Source organism: Ixodes scapularis, unplaced genomic scaffold, assembly GCF_016920785.2.
Source record: "Ixodes scapularis isolate PalLabHiFi unplaced genomic scaffold, ASM1692078v2 PGA_scaffold1__304_contigs__length_218370807, whole genome shotgun sequence".
Classification (NCBI taxonomy): Eukaryota; Metazoa; Arthropoda; class Arachnida; order Ixodida; family Ixodidae; genus Ixodes; species Ixodes scapularis.
In genome coordinates this window covers 19,931,918-19,950,546 of record NW_024609846.1, presented here as the reverse complement: position 1 = coordinate 19,950,546, position 18,629 = coordinate 19,931,918, and the positions used below count along the sequence as shown (strand labels likewise).

Here is an 18,629-nt window from a genome sequence, read left to right as displayed (position 1 = left end):
TTTCAGGATACTTCCACTTCCAACTCCAAGCTTCATCTAATTTGGTCTCAAATAAATTTGAAAAATGTATTGCAGTATCAGTATTTCTGTATTTGTATTTCTGGTCTCCCTAAAATGTATTCCTGTATTTGTATTTCTGGCCTCCCTAAAATGTATTCCTGTATTTGTATTTCCAAATACTTTTTGCCACTATTTAGAATGTATTTCCGATACGTATCGCGATACACTTTTACAGATATATTTCAGTATCAGTATTTTAGCTTCTATTTTAAAGTATCCCAGTATTTGTATTTCCAAATACATTTTTGAGTATTTCTGCCCAACCCTGCTTTTTAGTAGTTGACTATTTAATATGGTAGTTAATGTCACTATATTAAAGTCACTACTCACATCACGTACAATGGCGAGTATACACGTTCAGCGAACTAACACTGTGTTAACAAAACCACGCCAAACGTATCTGTTCACAGCACCTGCTGAAGCTTTCCAGCATCAGCAAATGTTGTGGTTGTAGTTCCCGAACCCCGTTTGTGATTGGTGTGCAAGGAACTGATCAGGTGTGTTCTTGATAGAAAAAAGGAAACAATAACATAAACTGGGCTGATCTGTCAGTGTGATGCTGCGCAATTCAATTGACAAACTAATCAAATGTTGTATTTAGGCGCTTCAGCGTACTCCATATCTGCTTGAAGTGAACTTCTAAAAGGGGAGTTTTTCAATATTTTGTTAGTTTAAGTCAAACTACCAAAGTATTGCAGTCAAGAGGTACTTAGAGTATAACACAACAGTATTTACGGTTTTCAGGTATTTTAAGAGTATTCTGCTCATATTTTTGATTGCTCCAGTTTTTTAGGGTTGGAGTATATTTTGCATGAATTAAATAAATATTTCAAGAAATATATGTGAAAGGTATTTTGTGCCTATTAATTTAGTATTTACATATTTCAAAACGCATGAAGGGAACTTCAAATGTAGTTTAAGTAAAGGTATTTTAAAATGATTTTGAAAAGTATATTTTAGTACTAAGTAAAAAAAAAAATAAGTTTATATTTTCGGTCTATTTTTCGTGTACTTACAATTATGAACTGTATTTCAAATACACTCAAATTATAATGTGGTATATTTCAAACGTATTAGTTTTCGCTAAGGGACAGCTCATCGAATAGACAGGAGCACAGCATGATCACTTGAACATGGGACCGGCTACCATCGAAACCTTAGCAGACATTTGGGTTGTGGTTTTTGTCCAATCGGTGCTGTAACACCACTAGATAACGAATATAATTGTGGGGAGCATGTGCCTTCTGGATCTGTAATCTCACAGCAGTATGTATATGCATAGCCTCCTCTATACGGAGAAAGCCTGGCGCGTCGCGTGAAAAGACGGCCGCCGTAAATGGGAAAGGAGGGGCGGAGAAACGGGAGCGGAGAGAACCTTGCCCGCTAGCGCCACAAAAGAGCGAGCGGCCAAACGCAGAAACAATCTTTTTTTTTTCTCTCTCTCTCTTTTCTTGTCGCTACCGTGGAGAGGAGAAACTCAACGTCCACCCTTTCCCGTTTCTCCCTGCGCCCTTTCGAATCGCCGCGCCCGTTTCTCCCGGAGCTCTGTGCCGGAGTACAAAAACGACGGTGACGAAAACACAAAAACAAGCGTGGTTCGGGGAGCGGCCGCTCATGACCCAAGCGCTCGCTGTCTAGGTCTGCCCTTTCTGCTCTGCGCTACCATATTGGTCACCGTTCGGCGCGTTCCTCCTCTCCTTTTTCCTGCGGCCGCGCGCTCTATGGCTTCGTCGTCGATGTGCCAGGCTTTCTCCGTATAGAGGAGGCTATGGTATATGATAAGTATAGGTGCCTTGTTTCTCTCTCTGCTGCTCAGGAAAACAAAGAAAGCGGGCCAGGCGATTAACTACGGCTGCAACTTCTCGACAGCCGTACGAAATACCGCACTACCAGGTAGACAATAGGCAGATAAACCGCAACGCCGACCAGAAAACGGGGATATAGCCCATAATGGCAAACAGCGGACTGGGAACCAGCGCAGTCGGGCGGTGTGACCGAGCGGAACTTAACATTTTCTTCCTGCTCCTCAGGTAGGTGCTTTTTTTTTTTTCTGTCTTTCTTCTCGCACTGCACACTTTGCTGGACTGCGCTCTCCCGTACTCAGCCATTTCTCACATCGAAGAAAATGCTTGCTCAGCATGTATAAAAGAAGAAACGGATGAAAGTCAAGTGTTCAAATCCAAAAAATGCAAGATCCTGTACCATATCGGGAAGCGCTCGGGAGTCACATAAAAAGCCGAAAAAGCGGTAAATCCGCTGACTTGGCTCTGTGCAACCTGTAAACGGAACACCCAACGTCAAAAACAGCAGGGAGATGACCAGATTGCCCAGCACACTGCCGAAACTTCAGAACACGGACAAGTAGCTATATTGACACAAAAAGTGCAGACATCCAAAAAGACGACCGCGATATTGACTACGATTGAAAACATCGAAAAAAATCTGAATCTGCAGCCTGTGAAACACGACACTAAGATCCGAAAACTGGACGATCAAGAGAAAACCATTGAATTTATTAAAAATGAATGAACTTTCTACCTAAACAGTACGACGACCAGCTAAGAAGGATCGACTCAATAACAACTGTCACGAACAACCTAAGAAAAAACAAAACAAAGGAGATCTTACTGCTTACATTTCACAATGATGCGCGAATAAAAGGCCTCAAGTGGGCAGTTGAAAATATAAACCAATATGAACGAAGGAAAAATATCGCCATCTATGGTATTGTCCCAAACGTACACAAAGACCTACCAACAATTCTGAAAAATATAGCAACGAGGCTAGACCTACCTTTCCCAGAACCAGATGAGGTCGAGGCCATTCACGGACTAAGAGCGAGAGATGATAAGAATGCTTCGATGATTGTCCGATTCAACGACAGGTCAGAAGGAGACCGGTAACTCCGCAAGCGCATAGCGCTAAAGGCGAATTATATCTTCATCAATGAGAAGTTGACAAAGCGGAAGAAATGGTTGTTCTAGGACGGAAAGGAATGTGCAATGAAAAGGGGATACAGCTTTCTTTGCATGAGAAATGGAAAAATACTGGTCAGGCAAAGCGAAGGATCGGCAGTGATACGCATCGGCAGGGAAGATGACTTGAACAAAATTCGATAAAATGGCCACTTGTAGCACACTTATGGACTGGAGTAGATATGTACAAAATATTGTAGCAAAAGAGGAAAGGAAAAAGCACAGCTCTTACATGTCGTTCAAATTAACAGCAGAAGCATTGAAACAGTGAGATTAACCTAACGTATACGATGCTAGTTCGCTCCAAAATATCGATGGAAGAATACTAACTGAAGTCAGGGTTGGGCAGAAATACTCAAAAATGTATTTGGAAATACAAATACTGGGATACATTGAAGTATTAGCTAAAATACTGATACTAAGATACATCTGTAAAAATGTATCGCGATACGTATCGGAAATACATTTTAAAAAGAGGCAAAAAGTATTTGGAAATACAAATACAGGAATACATTTTAGGGAGGGCAGAAATACAAATACAGAAATACTGATACTGAAATACATTTTTCAAATTTTTTGAGACGCCAACTGAGGTGAAGCTCGAAGTTTGAAGTGAAAGTTTTCGATCCCGAAATTACGTTCCCGTAGGCTTGGCACTTTGCCTTGAAGGTAGTGGTTTCGGACGACAAGGAGTCTTCAATGGGCCCAAAAAAACGATCCAACAATTGCTGACCGCGGTCCCTTCCATGACATCCTGTCTTTCTGACGAGGAAATCCTGTCAACATTGATCACATTATGTCACGGCGGAATGAACTAGAATTCTTTATCTGTAGGTGTGGCCTTGAAAATGAAACTTTACCACGCTGCTGTATGAAAGGACAATGCGCACTTTCGTTGTAGGCTACCTAGCTGAAGATCGTGCATGCAGTGTCATTTGGAATTTTTGAGAATAGTGGACCACCTGAAGAATCTTGGAATACATGTCTTATCTTCTGTTTTACAGTTGAAAAAACGATACGGTAGCATCCCTGTTCTGAAGGTCCTTACTACCGACCCTCCGCCACCGACGCACGGATTGCAGTCCTCAAATTTTGCCTAGCATTATCCAAACAGAGACCTCGTGCATTACGAGCTGATATTGCCGGCACAGGTGCGAGCTGTCCAAGAAACGGCGGTCTCGAGACTAGTCGCGGGAGTACGTAGTCTGGGATGGCACAGCGATGCCACTTCTGGCCTCCTTCTGGGTTTCGGATCACCAGAGCAGCGGGTCACGTTCACGTCGGCTGATGACGTACCCTTCCTTGAGCCGTGCAATATTACGGGCGCAGCCGCAGATGCATTCGGATATGTGTTGAACTTCACAGCATGAGTCTTCCTACTATTTCAAGTCAGCCACTGCCTGGCTCGTGCTGCAACGGAATGTGACTCAGCTTTGCCGGCAGGGTGTACTCTGTACGCTAAGGCGAGATAGTCGGTTAGCGGCGGGCATTGGATGCCAGGAAACAATGACTCAAGAAATCCCTACCTAAAGACCTGCGGCAGAAGATGCTCTGACTCCACTCCTGGCACGCCACCTGGTTCGAGTTTCCCACTACGCAACACTTCTCAGAAGAGAGAAGAGGACTAATAGAAAAATAGTTTGCAGAATCAAAAGGAACTAATTGGTCAGCATAGTAACAATACCCCAGAATCTCCTTGACACTGGTGCCCTTAGAAGTAAAAAAAAAAAAAAATGCGTTCGAACTTGTTTCTTTTTTTTTTTCGGGGGGGGGGGGGGGGGGGGAGTATTTCTCAGGAAATGTAACGAAATACACTTCAACGTAATTGTATCGCGATACAAAGGATCATTCAAAATGTATTTCGATACAGGAGTACAGATACTGGTGAAAAAAATGTATCGCGATACAGAAGTACAGATACGAAATGTATTTCTAAAATACTATCGCGATACATTTGTATCGCGGTACTGCCCAACTCTGACTGAAGTAAACATTGTGGCAAAAGAACCGTCACCGTTTCATATCTATAGATTCTGTTTACTTTCAATACGTCGAGATGGCAAAAAGGAGGAAGAATATTAGCTGATATAAAAATGATTGCTTTTCGAACCGTGAGGAGGTGTTTATAAATCATGCAGAAGTTCTTTTCTTCACTGTTCTTAGGCCTGAAGTGTCATTTACGATAGCTGCGTTCTATAGACCACCTAGTGGTAAAAGAAATGTGTTCTACGATGAGCTCATAAAACTCTTGAGCACTTTAATAACAATGACCGTGTCGTACTAGCTGGCGATTTCAACATCGATGTTATGTGCCCCAGCAAAACCGGAGTAAAAGAAAATCTTGATGTAATGTAAAACTTCGAACTGGAAATTATGATTGACGGTTACACACGTGAAGATTCCCTCGGTGACAAGGTGACAAAAACGTGTATCGAGCATACAATACTGGGTACTTGTACCGAAAATTTTATCGCGGCAATAATGAAACAAAAAGTAGCACATCACTACTTTGTCACTCTAAAATTGTGCGTGAGGCCGAAACTTAAAGCTCACCGGGAAAACGATTCAAGGCAATTCTAGATAACAAAAAATAGAAAGCAATAATAAAATATATAAGCGGAGCGCTTTGCTGCACCTAGACAACCTAAACCTTTTCAACAGAGTGATAGCCATATGTAAAGGAATATATGACAGGCTTTGACAGCTATATTAAAACAGACAGAGTGGAACAGCGGAAGCCGAGAGCTGTCTGGATTACCGTCAAAATATTAGAAGTAAGTTACAAAAAAAAATAGAATAGATGTAAGCAAAACTCCAAATATTGAACACTAAAGAAAGAGTTCAGGCAGGTACAGAATAGAATTACGGAGAAGATTAGACTCGCAAAAAACAAATTCAATGTGACACAACTCCAGAATTGTAGGAAAAACCTAAGGAAAACGCGGGATATTGTGAATCAAATAATGGGAAAACCAAATAGGACTGAGGAATGTATAGAGAAAAACGTTGGAGTCACCGATTACTATACTTTCAGTAACAATTTCAATAACAACGTCGCTAAAGTTGTACAAGATTTGCGCGAGCCAGCAAACAATACAAAAGACACTGTAAAGCCACTGTTGAATGTAATTTACTCGGCATATCTACACCACAAACGACAATTGCAGATCTAGAATATATAATTAACAGTATGCCAATCATAAAACCGGCGTGATATGATCAACTAAGACCACGAGACATAATGGTGAACTATACCAACTTAAACCATGTTTTGCTGGCGGTAATAACTGGAAAATAGAAGACAGGTATTATACCCGATAACCTTAAGGTTGCGATAGTCCGACTTGTTTACAAAAAAGGAGGGGAAAATGAATTAGGGCAACTACAGGCCCACCGTAGTAATGTCCGTCAACTCGCAGATAAAGGAAAGAGTTGTTTTAAAAAATAAGACCTACTTTTGTGAGCAATATTCACTAATTAGCAACACCCCGCCTCGTAAGGCTTTCGGAAACAATTTTGTACTACGTTTTTAAGTGAAGCCATGAACTGGCAAACGCATTTGACACAATTTACTATTCCATATTACTAGATAACATAGAAAACCTTGGCTTTCAGGGGAACTTCGTAGATTTGTTTAAAAATTACTTTTCCAACCGGACGCAACGAGTTAGGAAAGAAAAATGCTTCAATGGATCATTGCACACAACTTGCGGTGTGGCTCAGGGATCTGTTTTAGAGCCTATGCTTTTTTAACATCTGTATGAACGGTCTTGCCCAACTCCCTCTAAAGTCTAACCTCTATCAATACGCTGACGATACAGCTTTAGTCCTGGAAAATAAAAAAAATATGGCAATGCAGTCAAAAGCATGCAAAGCGACCACATTAGTATAATGAACTAGTTTTTTTAAAACACTGTATTTGACAACAATGACAAAAGCACAACGAATGTGCTTTCGAACGCACCAAAGCCGTATTAACCTTACAAAACTCCTCTTTCTACATACAACTCAATGCACTCAGTGCAGCTATACGCCACTTTCATATACCACAAACAAAAATATCTAGGAACGTATTTTGACGAGCATCTGTCGTGGAATTCCCATGAAGACCAACTAATAAATCACTCACGAAGAATATCATCTTACTTATACCAATTGCGGAGCCTCATGGACATCTGGCTAAGACGATTAATTTAGCAAATGTTAGCAGAGTCAAAACTAAGACATGAAATTATTATATATGTAACCTGACTTCAAAAAATAAGGAATAAATAAGTTATGAAAGGATGGTGCAGCACATCGCGTATGGAGCCCAACCTGAAAATATAGTGTTTGAAGATCACCTGTCAGAACATCACTTTTTGACAGCAAATAAACTGCGCAAATTTGTCATTCTCACGAATCATTACTTCACATCCGAGTTCAAAATGAACACCATCAAAGAGAGTCAACTGATAACACGGAAAAGCTTCAGATACCAAAAATATAGACTAACTATGAAACTAGGCTCCGCAAATTTTATGTGCATGCATATGTCAACCAACTTCCTTAAAAACTTCACACTCTCCACTCCCTAAAATCTGTAAAAAAAGGAAACGAGGAAATGGTGTATACAGAAAACTGAAGGTTAACCAGTGATTCTCCCGAGCTTTTGTTTCTTTTATTGTCTCCTGCGTGCCCTGGCCGAGTACAAGATTAACAATGAAGCGAAACCTTCACGCGTTCTAGGAACGTATTTTGTTCTGTTCAATGTGCACATAAATGACATCGTCAACATTTGTCAACACTCACGTTTTATAATGTATGCAGATGATTCTAGTATTTTTATTTCTGCGACGAATATCCATGAACTGATTATTAAAGGTAATGTTATCTTAGAAAAGTTTCTCTTATGGTCAGAAAAAAATGGCCTCGAAATAAATACAACCAAAACAAAAGCGATTGTTTTTAGACCTGTAAATAAACATATTGATGCTAGTTATGCTCTTAAGATTGGAAACAAGGAAATTGAAATAGTAAGTCATCATAAAACGCTAGGCATAATTTTTTCAGAGTTTATGCAATGGGATCATCATATAGAATTTCTAACTCACAAACTGGCAAAGGTAGCTGGCATCATCGGTCACTGTCGCTCTCTTTTGCCTACAAAAGTTAAGATTCAAATTTATCATGCTCTGTTCGGCTCACAAATCAACTACTGCCATTTAGTTTGGAGCACAACGACCAAAAGTAACGTCAACAAACTAATAACTCTTCAGAAAAAATTATTCGTTTCATTGCTAATGTTCCGTACGACACACATGCTGAACCATTATATTTGAGCTACAATATCATGAAAGTTTCTTGTATTTATGACTATCGTTTGCTATTTTCTTACGCCTTTTCAACTTTGGAGTTTATTGCTTTTTTGTCACAGCTAGCAAGCCTGACTGAGCGTGAATCAGTCTTCGATGTTCATCGTAGAGAATTCTGGAAGGTTCCCCATTTCCGTACAAATTATGCACTGCAGTCGCTTGCTCATAATCTACCTACATTGCTTAACAACATTGTAATGAACCGCATCGATATTCATTGTATAACTAAGAAAACATTGCGTACCTTTTTGTGTTGTTAAATTAAGAAAAAAAAATGTTCTCTAATGTCGGTGATTTTAAAATTTTTATTGGAACATTTTAAATTGTTTGATTTGAATATTGTAAGAAATATTTAGGATTGTTTAAATATGATTGTGTTCCCTGTACATGCAAGGGCACCGGACCCAGTCAAGCTAGCTTCTGTTAGCTTTTTGTCCGGTGTCCTCGGCATAATGTTGCTGAAATAAAGTTCAAAGTTCAAAGTTGCTGAAATAAAGTTCAAAGTTCAATTCCCTGACTACATAGAGTATTGCAGTTACTTGTAGATTTCCACCAGATGCCTTGACAAAACGCGCTGGTTTATTAGTTGCCATTGTTTATTTTCCCTTATGACACCTTATCCTCGCTTTTGTGGTCTGTTGGAATCACGACTGTTCTTTTGTTGTTTGTGAATATTTGGCACATTGGTCACACTGCAATTTCCCTGGTAGTGTGTACGTGATATCTAAATTGTAAAGAATATTTTTTTGTCTTTATTTTGTTTACTTTGCACCTCAACATTGAATAGATGTTTGAAGAAAATGTTTTTAGGGTTGTGAAGATGGAGTACCCGCGTGAAAAGATAGTTTGAATGGACTACCCATTCTTACGCGCAAGCAGGCAAGTGCTTTTGTGAAGCGGTTATTTTTTATTGTACCTTGATGCGGATCTGTGAATAAGCTATTATTATTATTATTATCTAAATGTGGCGCGCCGCTTCGCTTTCGAAACTGATTCACAGCGCCACTAACGACAGCGTCCGCGTTGCATAGTATATTGAACCGCTACCCACCCAGGCCTCATGTAATGCTCCCACGGAGTTTAGGCCCCCGTCTGCACCCTCCCGCGGTCATATTTTTTGGATTTCGCTCTGGCGTACCAGCGTCCAGCGTTGCTCTGCATGTATTTTTATGTCATTGGACCCGCAGCCGTTCTCCAAGCTCGCGCTCAATTGCGTGTCCCGAACAATACTCCGCCATGTTTTCCGTTGATCTTCGCCGGAATGTGTGTCTACAAAGCGTTTGTTTGTTCTGCTTTTCGAATATCACGACTGGACGATATTCCTCACTGCCGGTTATTAATAATATCTATAGTAAAAAGCATTTATCCCTTCTCTAATAGTCTTATTGCTCTTGCTCGCCAGTGGATCGAATATACGTACAGGAATATAGGTGATCGTGGCGGGTTCCTCGCGCATATTGAGGCGATATGTCTCTTCAATCTCCAGATCTAGTTAAGAAAGGTGGCGCCAATTATGGCCCCGAACGTTTCCTTTCTTTGAGTAGAAATTTTGATGTGCAATCAAGGTGCTATATCATGTTCAGAACGTAGTTTAGTCACACAAGAAAGTTGGAGATACCTCAGATTAATATACATATCATTCCAAACTTCTAGACAAATCAAGATGCTTGTGACAAACTTAGTTTTCACCAGATGAACAGAGCGGCATTTACCTTCAAAGTCCTGCAATGCATGGGATACGCTATTTAAGATACAGTCGTCTCTATCTGATTAGGAAACGTTAAAGCCTTTCGTGAGAGAAGGAGAATCAATGTTGAATAATTTCGTCTCTAAAGTTCGAGAAGAAGTAATTGGTGTATAAGTCTCATGACACATATTTCCGTGCTACATTTAACGGGGAAACAATGTTTTTCCTGTTAAATCTAGCGGGAACGCTTAATTACCGTAGACCACCTGGCAAGTCACGTGATGTAATTTTCTTCTGTAAATTTTGCAATACCTTTAAATTGGTTTTTAACTCACTGGACATCAATTTTGTCGCCAAATGTAACGAAAAAACTAAATTGGTACTCAGGCAACACGATTCTGATTTTTCTGCTCAATTTAGCGCAGGAACCGATCTTTTAACGTGAGAGGACAGGCAACGTTGATTTCCTCTCTAAACAGCGGTCAAGTGATGACCCCGACGGACGGACGATCAGATGGGCAAACATTTAGGACTAAAGGGCTACACTAAAATGAATTACATGCTTTATGATCTTAGATGCAAGAAGAAATCGAATTTATCATACGATATTCGGGTGTTATAGGAAGCGAAATTCAAGGATTTTTTTTACTCACACGGCATGTTCCTCCATTTGTGCAAATGATGTGGCCAGGAACTTCGCTTCGCATTTGGTCAGAGCATTGATTCCGATCCATGAGATCTAATTTTCGTTCCATTAGTGTGTTCGGGTATTGAAATGTGAGCCAAGTTGTTTGTTCCGCTGGTGATTCGACGATAGTTACTTCACTTGATGTTTTGTTTATGGGTTGCTGAATCTCAAGGTCGTCTATTTCTTCTTTGACTTCATGATCATCTTCATATTCGTATGGATTGAAATACTCTGGGAGTACAACAAATATTTATTTGAAATAAGAATGAAGGCCATACAAATGTCTGTACATTCAAGGGTCTTATTGGTCATGCCAGCATGTGTGAAACACCAACTGCCGTCTGATCAACGTACAAGCTATACGCCACAAAACATATGAAAGTTTTTTTAATTACCAGTTTAATATATAAATTATGAAATCATTCAGTGTTGCGGAGTTGTGTTTTATAATGATTCGCGTCTGTAGTAAATATTAAATTCTGGCCATTTACCATATAATTTTCCCCAGCCAGCAGCATAGGATGCACTGCTTGCAGTTGCAGGAGGATCGACACAGTTTTCCGGAAGGCAGATTGGCTGAATATAATCAGTATATTCGACCTTCGTTTTTAATTTTACAACAGCAATGTCTTTCTGTGAAAGAAATATAGACAAAACCATGATGCACAACATTTAAAGATGTTAGGACCTTTGCTATTTACGCACCATGAAAAGGTGACAGTTGTCTTGAATAGGGGTGCAGATGCTTTCAACTTGAACACACATCACCTGGCTTTCAAGATCCTCATTGTATTCTTGATCTAATTTTGGAGATACTTCCGCATTTCTGGTTTTCTTTTCGCGTATATTAGAGTCTTGTGGAGTGTTACATTGAGAAACATTGGTTTTGAGTGTGGTTCCCAGACGAACTGAAAACTTATGAGCGTCTTGATTTCTTAAATTATAAAGAAAAAGCAGAGACAGTTACTGTTACCGAATTCAGTAAGTTTATATTAACAAATACTATGCAAATTTAATTAATATACTTGAGATACAACTTGCGTCCTATCCCTTTGACGGACACAATATCGTATATTAGCCTCCAGTTAGAAATTCACTTTGAAGTTTAAAGGCTTGTTTTCTCACCACGTGTAATATGAATGCCGGACACACGATAATTATTTAACATTCAAAGAAAATTTTATTATCGTGTGTCTTGTTTAATTATGTGACACCATCGAATGCAAATTTAACGCTGCAAAAAGCAGAAACGTGTGTGTTGCTTCATGCCTCAAACCGCACTGCAAAAGAAGTGGCTGAACAATTCCTTCCAACTAACGAAGAATGGACTGTGAATATGCGAGACAGCAATTAAGTGTTATATGAAAACAAATAAAATATGCATATTCATTAAATTGGAAAACAAAAATCACTTACAGGAAACAATGTGCTGCCGTTACCACATATTCCTCGTCAATTAAGACCCCTCCGCATGCAAAGGTATCGTTTGCATTATAGAATGCGACCATCCAGGGCCAGTGATCTGGGGGAGCCTCGGTACCATTGATGATTCTTGCAGAAATATGTTTTTCTTTTGGGCGCTTTCCGCAATTATTCTGCGCATCCTTTTCGCCTGTGCGTGCTAGACTTGCAGATTCTGTAATCGTTCAGGTTGCGAGTGCACATTCAAACACGCAATCGGCGTTGAAAATCGTGATTGCAAAAAAGTTTATATATGCACGACCTCAGTATTGGATTTTGGAATTACAATTTTGTTTCCTACAAATAAGCGACATCATTGCAGAATGTATCCTACCTAAAATATAGCTCGGATTGTTTTGGGTTTACGATCGCAAAGTGTTAGGATAAAGAAGCAGTCATTTTCTGTAATAGAGTCAAACTCATCGCGAAACACAAACTGTTGTTCTTTGCGGACCGAAAGAATTCTAATTCTAGGGTCTAACAGAACGCTAGTTGTAGCTGCATCTATGGCCACTGCTGCTTTTCCACTAGCTGTTTCACCTCGAATATTCCACGGGCAGTAAATGCGCTTGCCGTACAAGTTAAGCAAATCGGGAAAGCGGTCATTAGAGAGTTTTAGTAGATCGTTCCCATGACTCCGACAGCAACGCCCGATACACGCTCGCCGTTTTTCCCCAAGCATCTTATCGTTATCAGGGGTATTGGACGTATGGGATCGATCATCGAAAGCTCTTTATTATGGCTGTATGTGCCTACGCAGTCAATTCTATAGACCTTTCCAGTGACATTTTTGAATAAAGTGGTTTACACCGCGTCTTCTTGGGTTTGAGAGAGTACGTCTGTTTTGGCCGACTGCGCTGGAGTGTGTGTTCTTCAAAAAGCAGGAGCAGCCTGCGTAAGAGCAATTCTGGACGCAGGTTGTGACTAAATTTATCTGTTTCTTTATCTTTTGTGTCTTAGGGCGAATAGAATTTCTCCATGCTTTTTTAAAAAAAAAGCGATGTGCAAGTTCTTAAAAAAAACAATTCAAATGAAAGCTATTTTTGGTGACCCTGTACGCGACAGAACAAAATCAAAGACAGGTGGAATGTTTGTTGTATTTTATGCAGATTTTTACGATGTCATACACTCAGCCGTGTCAACCTACAAGGGTATTAACTCTCGAAAATACTTGCCTACTCAAGAAAGCCGAAAGCCCTGGGTATTCCTCGGCCACAACATAATATCCTACAAGTCTCATCAATCGAACAATATATTGTACTTACCGTACGGTGCTGCGTGACCCGAAAAAAAGTTTAATTCAAGAAAGATCTCAGATAACATAGCATATCCAATATATATTGTCGACGAACAGTCCCCTCTCGACATTCGGACGGAATCCGATTTATTTCAGGGAGTGTTACGAAAAGTGCAGCTTTTTTTTTTTTTCTTTTTTTTTTTTGAGAGATAAAAAAAAACGGTTTTACTTGTTCCGTCATTTACCCTGGACCCACCAGCTATTTTTTGCGAAGAAAGCGAACGTAGCTGGGAAAACATTTCGAAGATTATCTTTACTGAATCAATCATCGAAGAACATCGAATGGCCCGCGTCGCGAACTGTTTGATGCTCGCTTTCTTCGTCAGCATGCTGCGAAGGGCGAGCCGTCGACTAGACCTGGTATTTCATGGTTCTCACAGAGGAAGATAATACAAAAGGGGCAAGCATCCTGAACAGACAAATAAATCAAAACTTTCAAGAACGTCCGGCAAACTCTCAAAGAAAAATACAGGTGGGGAGTCGCGCTGACCGGGTTTCAACAGCTTAGCAGGTTCTCAGAAATTTCTGGCTGACAGGGGTCGTCCGGGTCGCAAAATGGGGCGGCCGCAGAGCTTTTCTTTGGAAGTGCATGGTTCCGCGAGCTACTTGAACGCCGATCGAAGCTGCGCACGAGAACTCTTCACTTCTAAAACGCCATGAAAATGATGGGCTATACTCGGGGACGTCTCTCTGTGGCAATGAAAGAAAGCTATCAGGGGGACGGGGGCAGAACTGACGTTCGTGTAACCGCGCCAAGTTGGACCAGACTTGCATGGTTTTGGTTTCAGTTTGGATTTGGCGTGACTGACACGCATCTGCTACTGTTCCTCATTTCGTATGAGAATGGCGGTTGAGATTGCTGACTTTCGACCGACGACTATGCAAGCATACTGGCGTCTGTTTCCCAATGTTTCATTCGGTTTTAAATTAAAGCCAACGCTTTGACTGAGGTGCTCGGACAGTATAACAAGGTAATTTACACCGTGTTAGATCACCTCGAATTTTATTTGTCTTGCGACCGACACAGATATGCGACAACAATTTAAGTAATGCCTTGAATTTCATCAGCGCTGCGCTGCTTTGAGGTCATGAATGGGCAAACTCTCCTGTTGCTGAAAAATCACAGCGCGGGGCGAAATACAAAAATAGGAGCACGGGCCGGCTACGGCGCGAAGTCAACCTGTGATTGGATGGCGTTCAGTTTCCGCTAGGTGAAGAAAAGTGGGGGGGAGGGGGGGGGGGGGCGTTAGCGCACCTAAACTTAGAATACGCATAGCGAAAGCTCTACCAGCTGATCCCAGGGATCGCGGGCGCAATACCCACTCCTGCTCATTTAGGCCCGTGATCTCGCTGCCGGTATACGGATGTAATGAAGGGTCCCGGTTCCCTCTGACTCACTTAAGCGTACACGTCGCACATCAATTTCTTGCTTTGCCGTCGCGACGTTTGGTGGCCATACATTGTGAAAATCCTACCGGCGAACAAAGGGCGACCTGACAGAAGGCACCGACGATACACCATACCGATGGCACCCAACGAAGAACACGGAAAAGACACAGTGTTTGCTTTCCATGGAACTAGAAGACATCCGGTGAACTTAAACTAATTAAACCCGAAAGAGCTAAAAAAATAAATGCTGTACGTTTGGCTCATCCTGAATAATGTTATTGTTACATTTTCGAATTAGTGAACAAATGACAGTTATGTATACATTTTTTATTTTGTTAGGTTACGCCCAACAAAAATATTTACTTGTAACTATATATAGTTCTGTAGTAAAACGGCGTCTTGCTGCTCTGTAGCTGCTGATTCATTGCTACATAAAGTTGTTTATACAGAAAGGCGGGAACAGGGCTGTGAAGTTCAAAGGATCAGATAGTTACATTGGCCGTCGCAAATTATGATAGCGGGAATGTTATATATACTAAGATATGTATCCCTTGTACCATTCAAAATCAATGTCCAAAAAAACATTACTTTAAAAAATAGTTTTTTTGTGAAATTATTGATTGCTGATATTATAACTCAGCTAAATCGTGCTTTCAAAAAGGACGGTATAAAAGTAAAAAGAAAATAAAAAAATCGAGAGAGCCAGTAATACATACTTTACAAAGCAATTGTAAAGTTGTCGCATTGGATATTAAGGCAATGATATGATTTCAATCAGTCACATGTTTGTACTAATTCACTTAAGAAAAAAGCGGGAATATAAACACGAAACATATTTGTTATTTTTATTTTCTAAGATGAGGATTACCTAAATCACATTATCACTTGCAATTATAGAGCGCAGGGCCTGGCAGTCTTCAGGGGCTCAAAACATTTCTTCAATTCGCCAAACACTTAGATTCATTTTTTGTTTGGCTACTTTGTTAGCAAACTGCAGCTTGCTCGCCCACAAGAAAAGAGCAAAGCGCGCTAATATAAAAGCCTGGCTCTCGGTTCCAACAATACTAGAAAATCTCCCAATATCAAAACGTTCCCATCTAAAAAAAAAAAAAAAAAAAACACTGTTGAAGTCTAGTCGAGTTTGTATAGAAGGTCTCTGCGCGTCTGGTATATTTGACACTTCACACTTTCTTTGCTTTCGAACACGCAGAGAGGAGGATGTCCAACGATTGCGCGCCTTCCAAAAGCTCGAGACAACAATTACCTCTTCGGGTATAGTAACTACGAGAGTTAGTATAATGTCGCAACAAGAGCGGAACTCCCGTATTTCGCTGAAATACAGTTCAACACCGAAATTGACTGAAAACGGCAGTAACTGGCAGGCTGCTCAAAATGATGAAAGAGCAGCTTTCACATTTTGTAAATAGAAATGTTTATTTTAATTTTTCTATTTTTTTTTACCTATTCTTCTAGAAGCTTCAAGTTGCCCACATTCCTGTCACCCTTGCCGTGCGTCCGCTGTTTGTGTCCTAAATAAAATGGTAATATTGTTTTTTGCTGGTTTCTTTCCATTTTAAGGCACATCGCCCTTAGAATGCGTGTTTTGACAAGGAATTTTTCGCGTTGTTTTTAGTCTTCTTAATCCAATTGTTAAAAAAATCAATAGCTGCCGTCAGTCTTCTTAATCCTTCAGAAAGAATGTTAAAGTGTAGATTCACGACTAGGCAGTCGTTGTTTCACGCAATGGAGGGACGCTGCGCTGCCTTTTCCTCACCAGACATCTAGCTAAAGAACCCTGTGCTGTGGTACGGCCGACCCGTGCTACACTCGTTTTGGACTTCGTGCTGATATTCTATTTGGGTTCTCCCTACGACGTAGAGTTAAAGTAACTCTGCGAGACTAACATATTACTCTTTGAAGTAACGGTCACTTACTTCTACAGGGTGTCACAAATGAAAATTTACACGGTCTTTTTTACCGCAAAAATAAACTAGGCATCGCCGAACGCTCATTCTCCGCCCAAAGGTGGAGCTAGAGGTCACAATTAGACGCCAAAGTTTCAGCCCGATCCGATAACTCAATCAAAAGTTATAAGTTATTTTCTGAAAATCTCAATGGGAAAATGGAGCCCAATTTTGCCCGTTTTCGGTTTCTGGTGCCATAGAGCCCCATGTGTTCGAAAACCCCGTCGGCCGCCATTTTCCCATTGAAATTTTCAGAAACTCACTTATAACTTTTGATTAAGTTATCGGATCGGGCTGAAACTTTGGCATCTGTTTGTGACCTCTAGCTCTACCTTTGGGCGGAGAATGAGCGTTCGGCGATGCTTAGTTTATTTTTGCGGTAAAAAAGACCGTGTAAATTTTCTTTTGTGACACCCTGTATGTGAGAGTAATTATCAGAGCAATTAGTTACAATTTTGCGTAGTGTAAATGTATTTGTTATTGCTGACATTTCTTAAGTGGCGTGTACAAGTCTGCATGCGTGTGATGCCCTCAGCCGATTGATGATGTGTGTAGCATTTGCGCAATATAAACTGAAGGAGAAATGGAGCTAACTGCGCGAGCAATCCAAATATATTTGTGTCCTTTGAATTGGTCAATAGCTTCCACCACCTAGAGTCTTGAGCTAAGTGGCAGCTATATATTGCCGCGCGCAGACTTGCAGAAGGTTCTCGTTTGTTCTTGCTGCGAACATAACTTCTATCGTTTATCCCTGCTTTTGTTGTTCCAGAAAGTGCGTGTTCATTCTCGCCCCGAGCGCGCTACGCTCGAACCTTCCCCGCCGAATCTTCTAGATAGTGACTCAGTCTAAATAAGAGGCCGCCCGCGACCTTGTCGAGTCAGTCTCGCCTTAGCGTTCGATCCTGCTGTTTCGCCGCCATCGACGCCTGCGACGCTATCCCTTTTCTGTTCTGTTATTTGGGCACAAGTTCGCCTCATTAAACGTTTAGTTTCTTTAGTTATTCTTCGCCTGATCATTTGTCATTCGTGACATTTTGGTGGAGGTGCTGGGTACCGCATGTCCGTGCAGCGTAGCCCCCCGAGTTCCCGCAGTACAAGTCCAACCCCAAGCTCCCGAGAACCCGACGCAGACCAGATCGAGACTCGATCAAGTCGCCGCACCCAAGGGCTACACACGGGATATGGACTTCTACCACCCAGGACCAGGCAGCCGACGATTGCCAACCAGGCGCAGGCCCCGGCCGCTTCTGTCGTCGTATACCTGCCCGTTGCACCCAAAACTCCGACGCCTTTCCACTGACACGCACACGAGGACATCGAGGTCTGGCTGCAACACTATGAACGTGTGGCCCGCCATAACGGGTGGTCAGCTGAACACTGCTTGCAGAACCTTTACTTTTCGCTGTAAGGAACTGCGAGGCACTAGTTGGAAAACCACGAGGCTTTTTTGACGTCGTGGGAGGTGTGCAAGCAAGAATTGAAGAAGTCGTTTGCCTGCCAACACCGACGTGAGAGGGCTGAAGATCTCCTGCGAACAAGAACCCAAGGCCTAAATGAGAGCACCACCAGCTTCGTCGAGGATGTTCTCCGCCTGAGCGCCCACGCCGATCCTCAGGCTACCAAAGAGAAGAAGCCGCACCACCTGATGAGGGGTGTAAAAAGCGAGATATTCGGCGGTCTCATTCTTAATCACCCGACAACCGTCGACGGGTTCGCCACGGAGGCGACGAATATGGAGCGGGCTCTACAAGCAC

General features: G+C 41.3%; 1 protein-coding gene across 1 annotated transcript in view; it reads right to left on the bottom strand.

The window, feature by feature from the left end:
• LOC120836676 (enteropeptidase-like) overlaps nucleotides 1-18,629 on the bottom strand; it is a 66,293-nt gene that overhangs the window by 23,128 nt on the left and 24,536 nt on the right. Inside the window, exons 2-5 of the mRNA XM_040205685.1 lie at nucleotides 12,181-12,400; nucleotides 11,470-11,698; nucleotides 11,256-11,397; nucleotides 10,730-10,995 (exon numbers count right to left, since the gene is read on the bottom strand). Of these exons, the coding sequence (XP_040061619.1) occupies nucleotides 10,730-10,995; nucleotides 11,256-11,397; nucleotides 11,470-11,698; nucleotides 12,181-12,400 (857 nt within the window). The remainder of the gene's footprint in view (nucleotides 1-10,729; nucleotides 10,996-11,255; nucleotides 11,398-11,469; nucleotides 11,699-12,180; nucleotides 12,401-18,629) is intronic.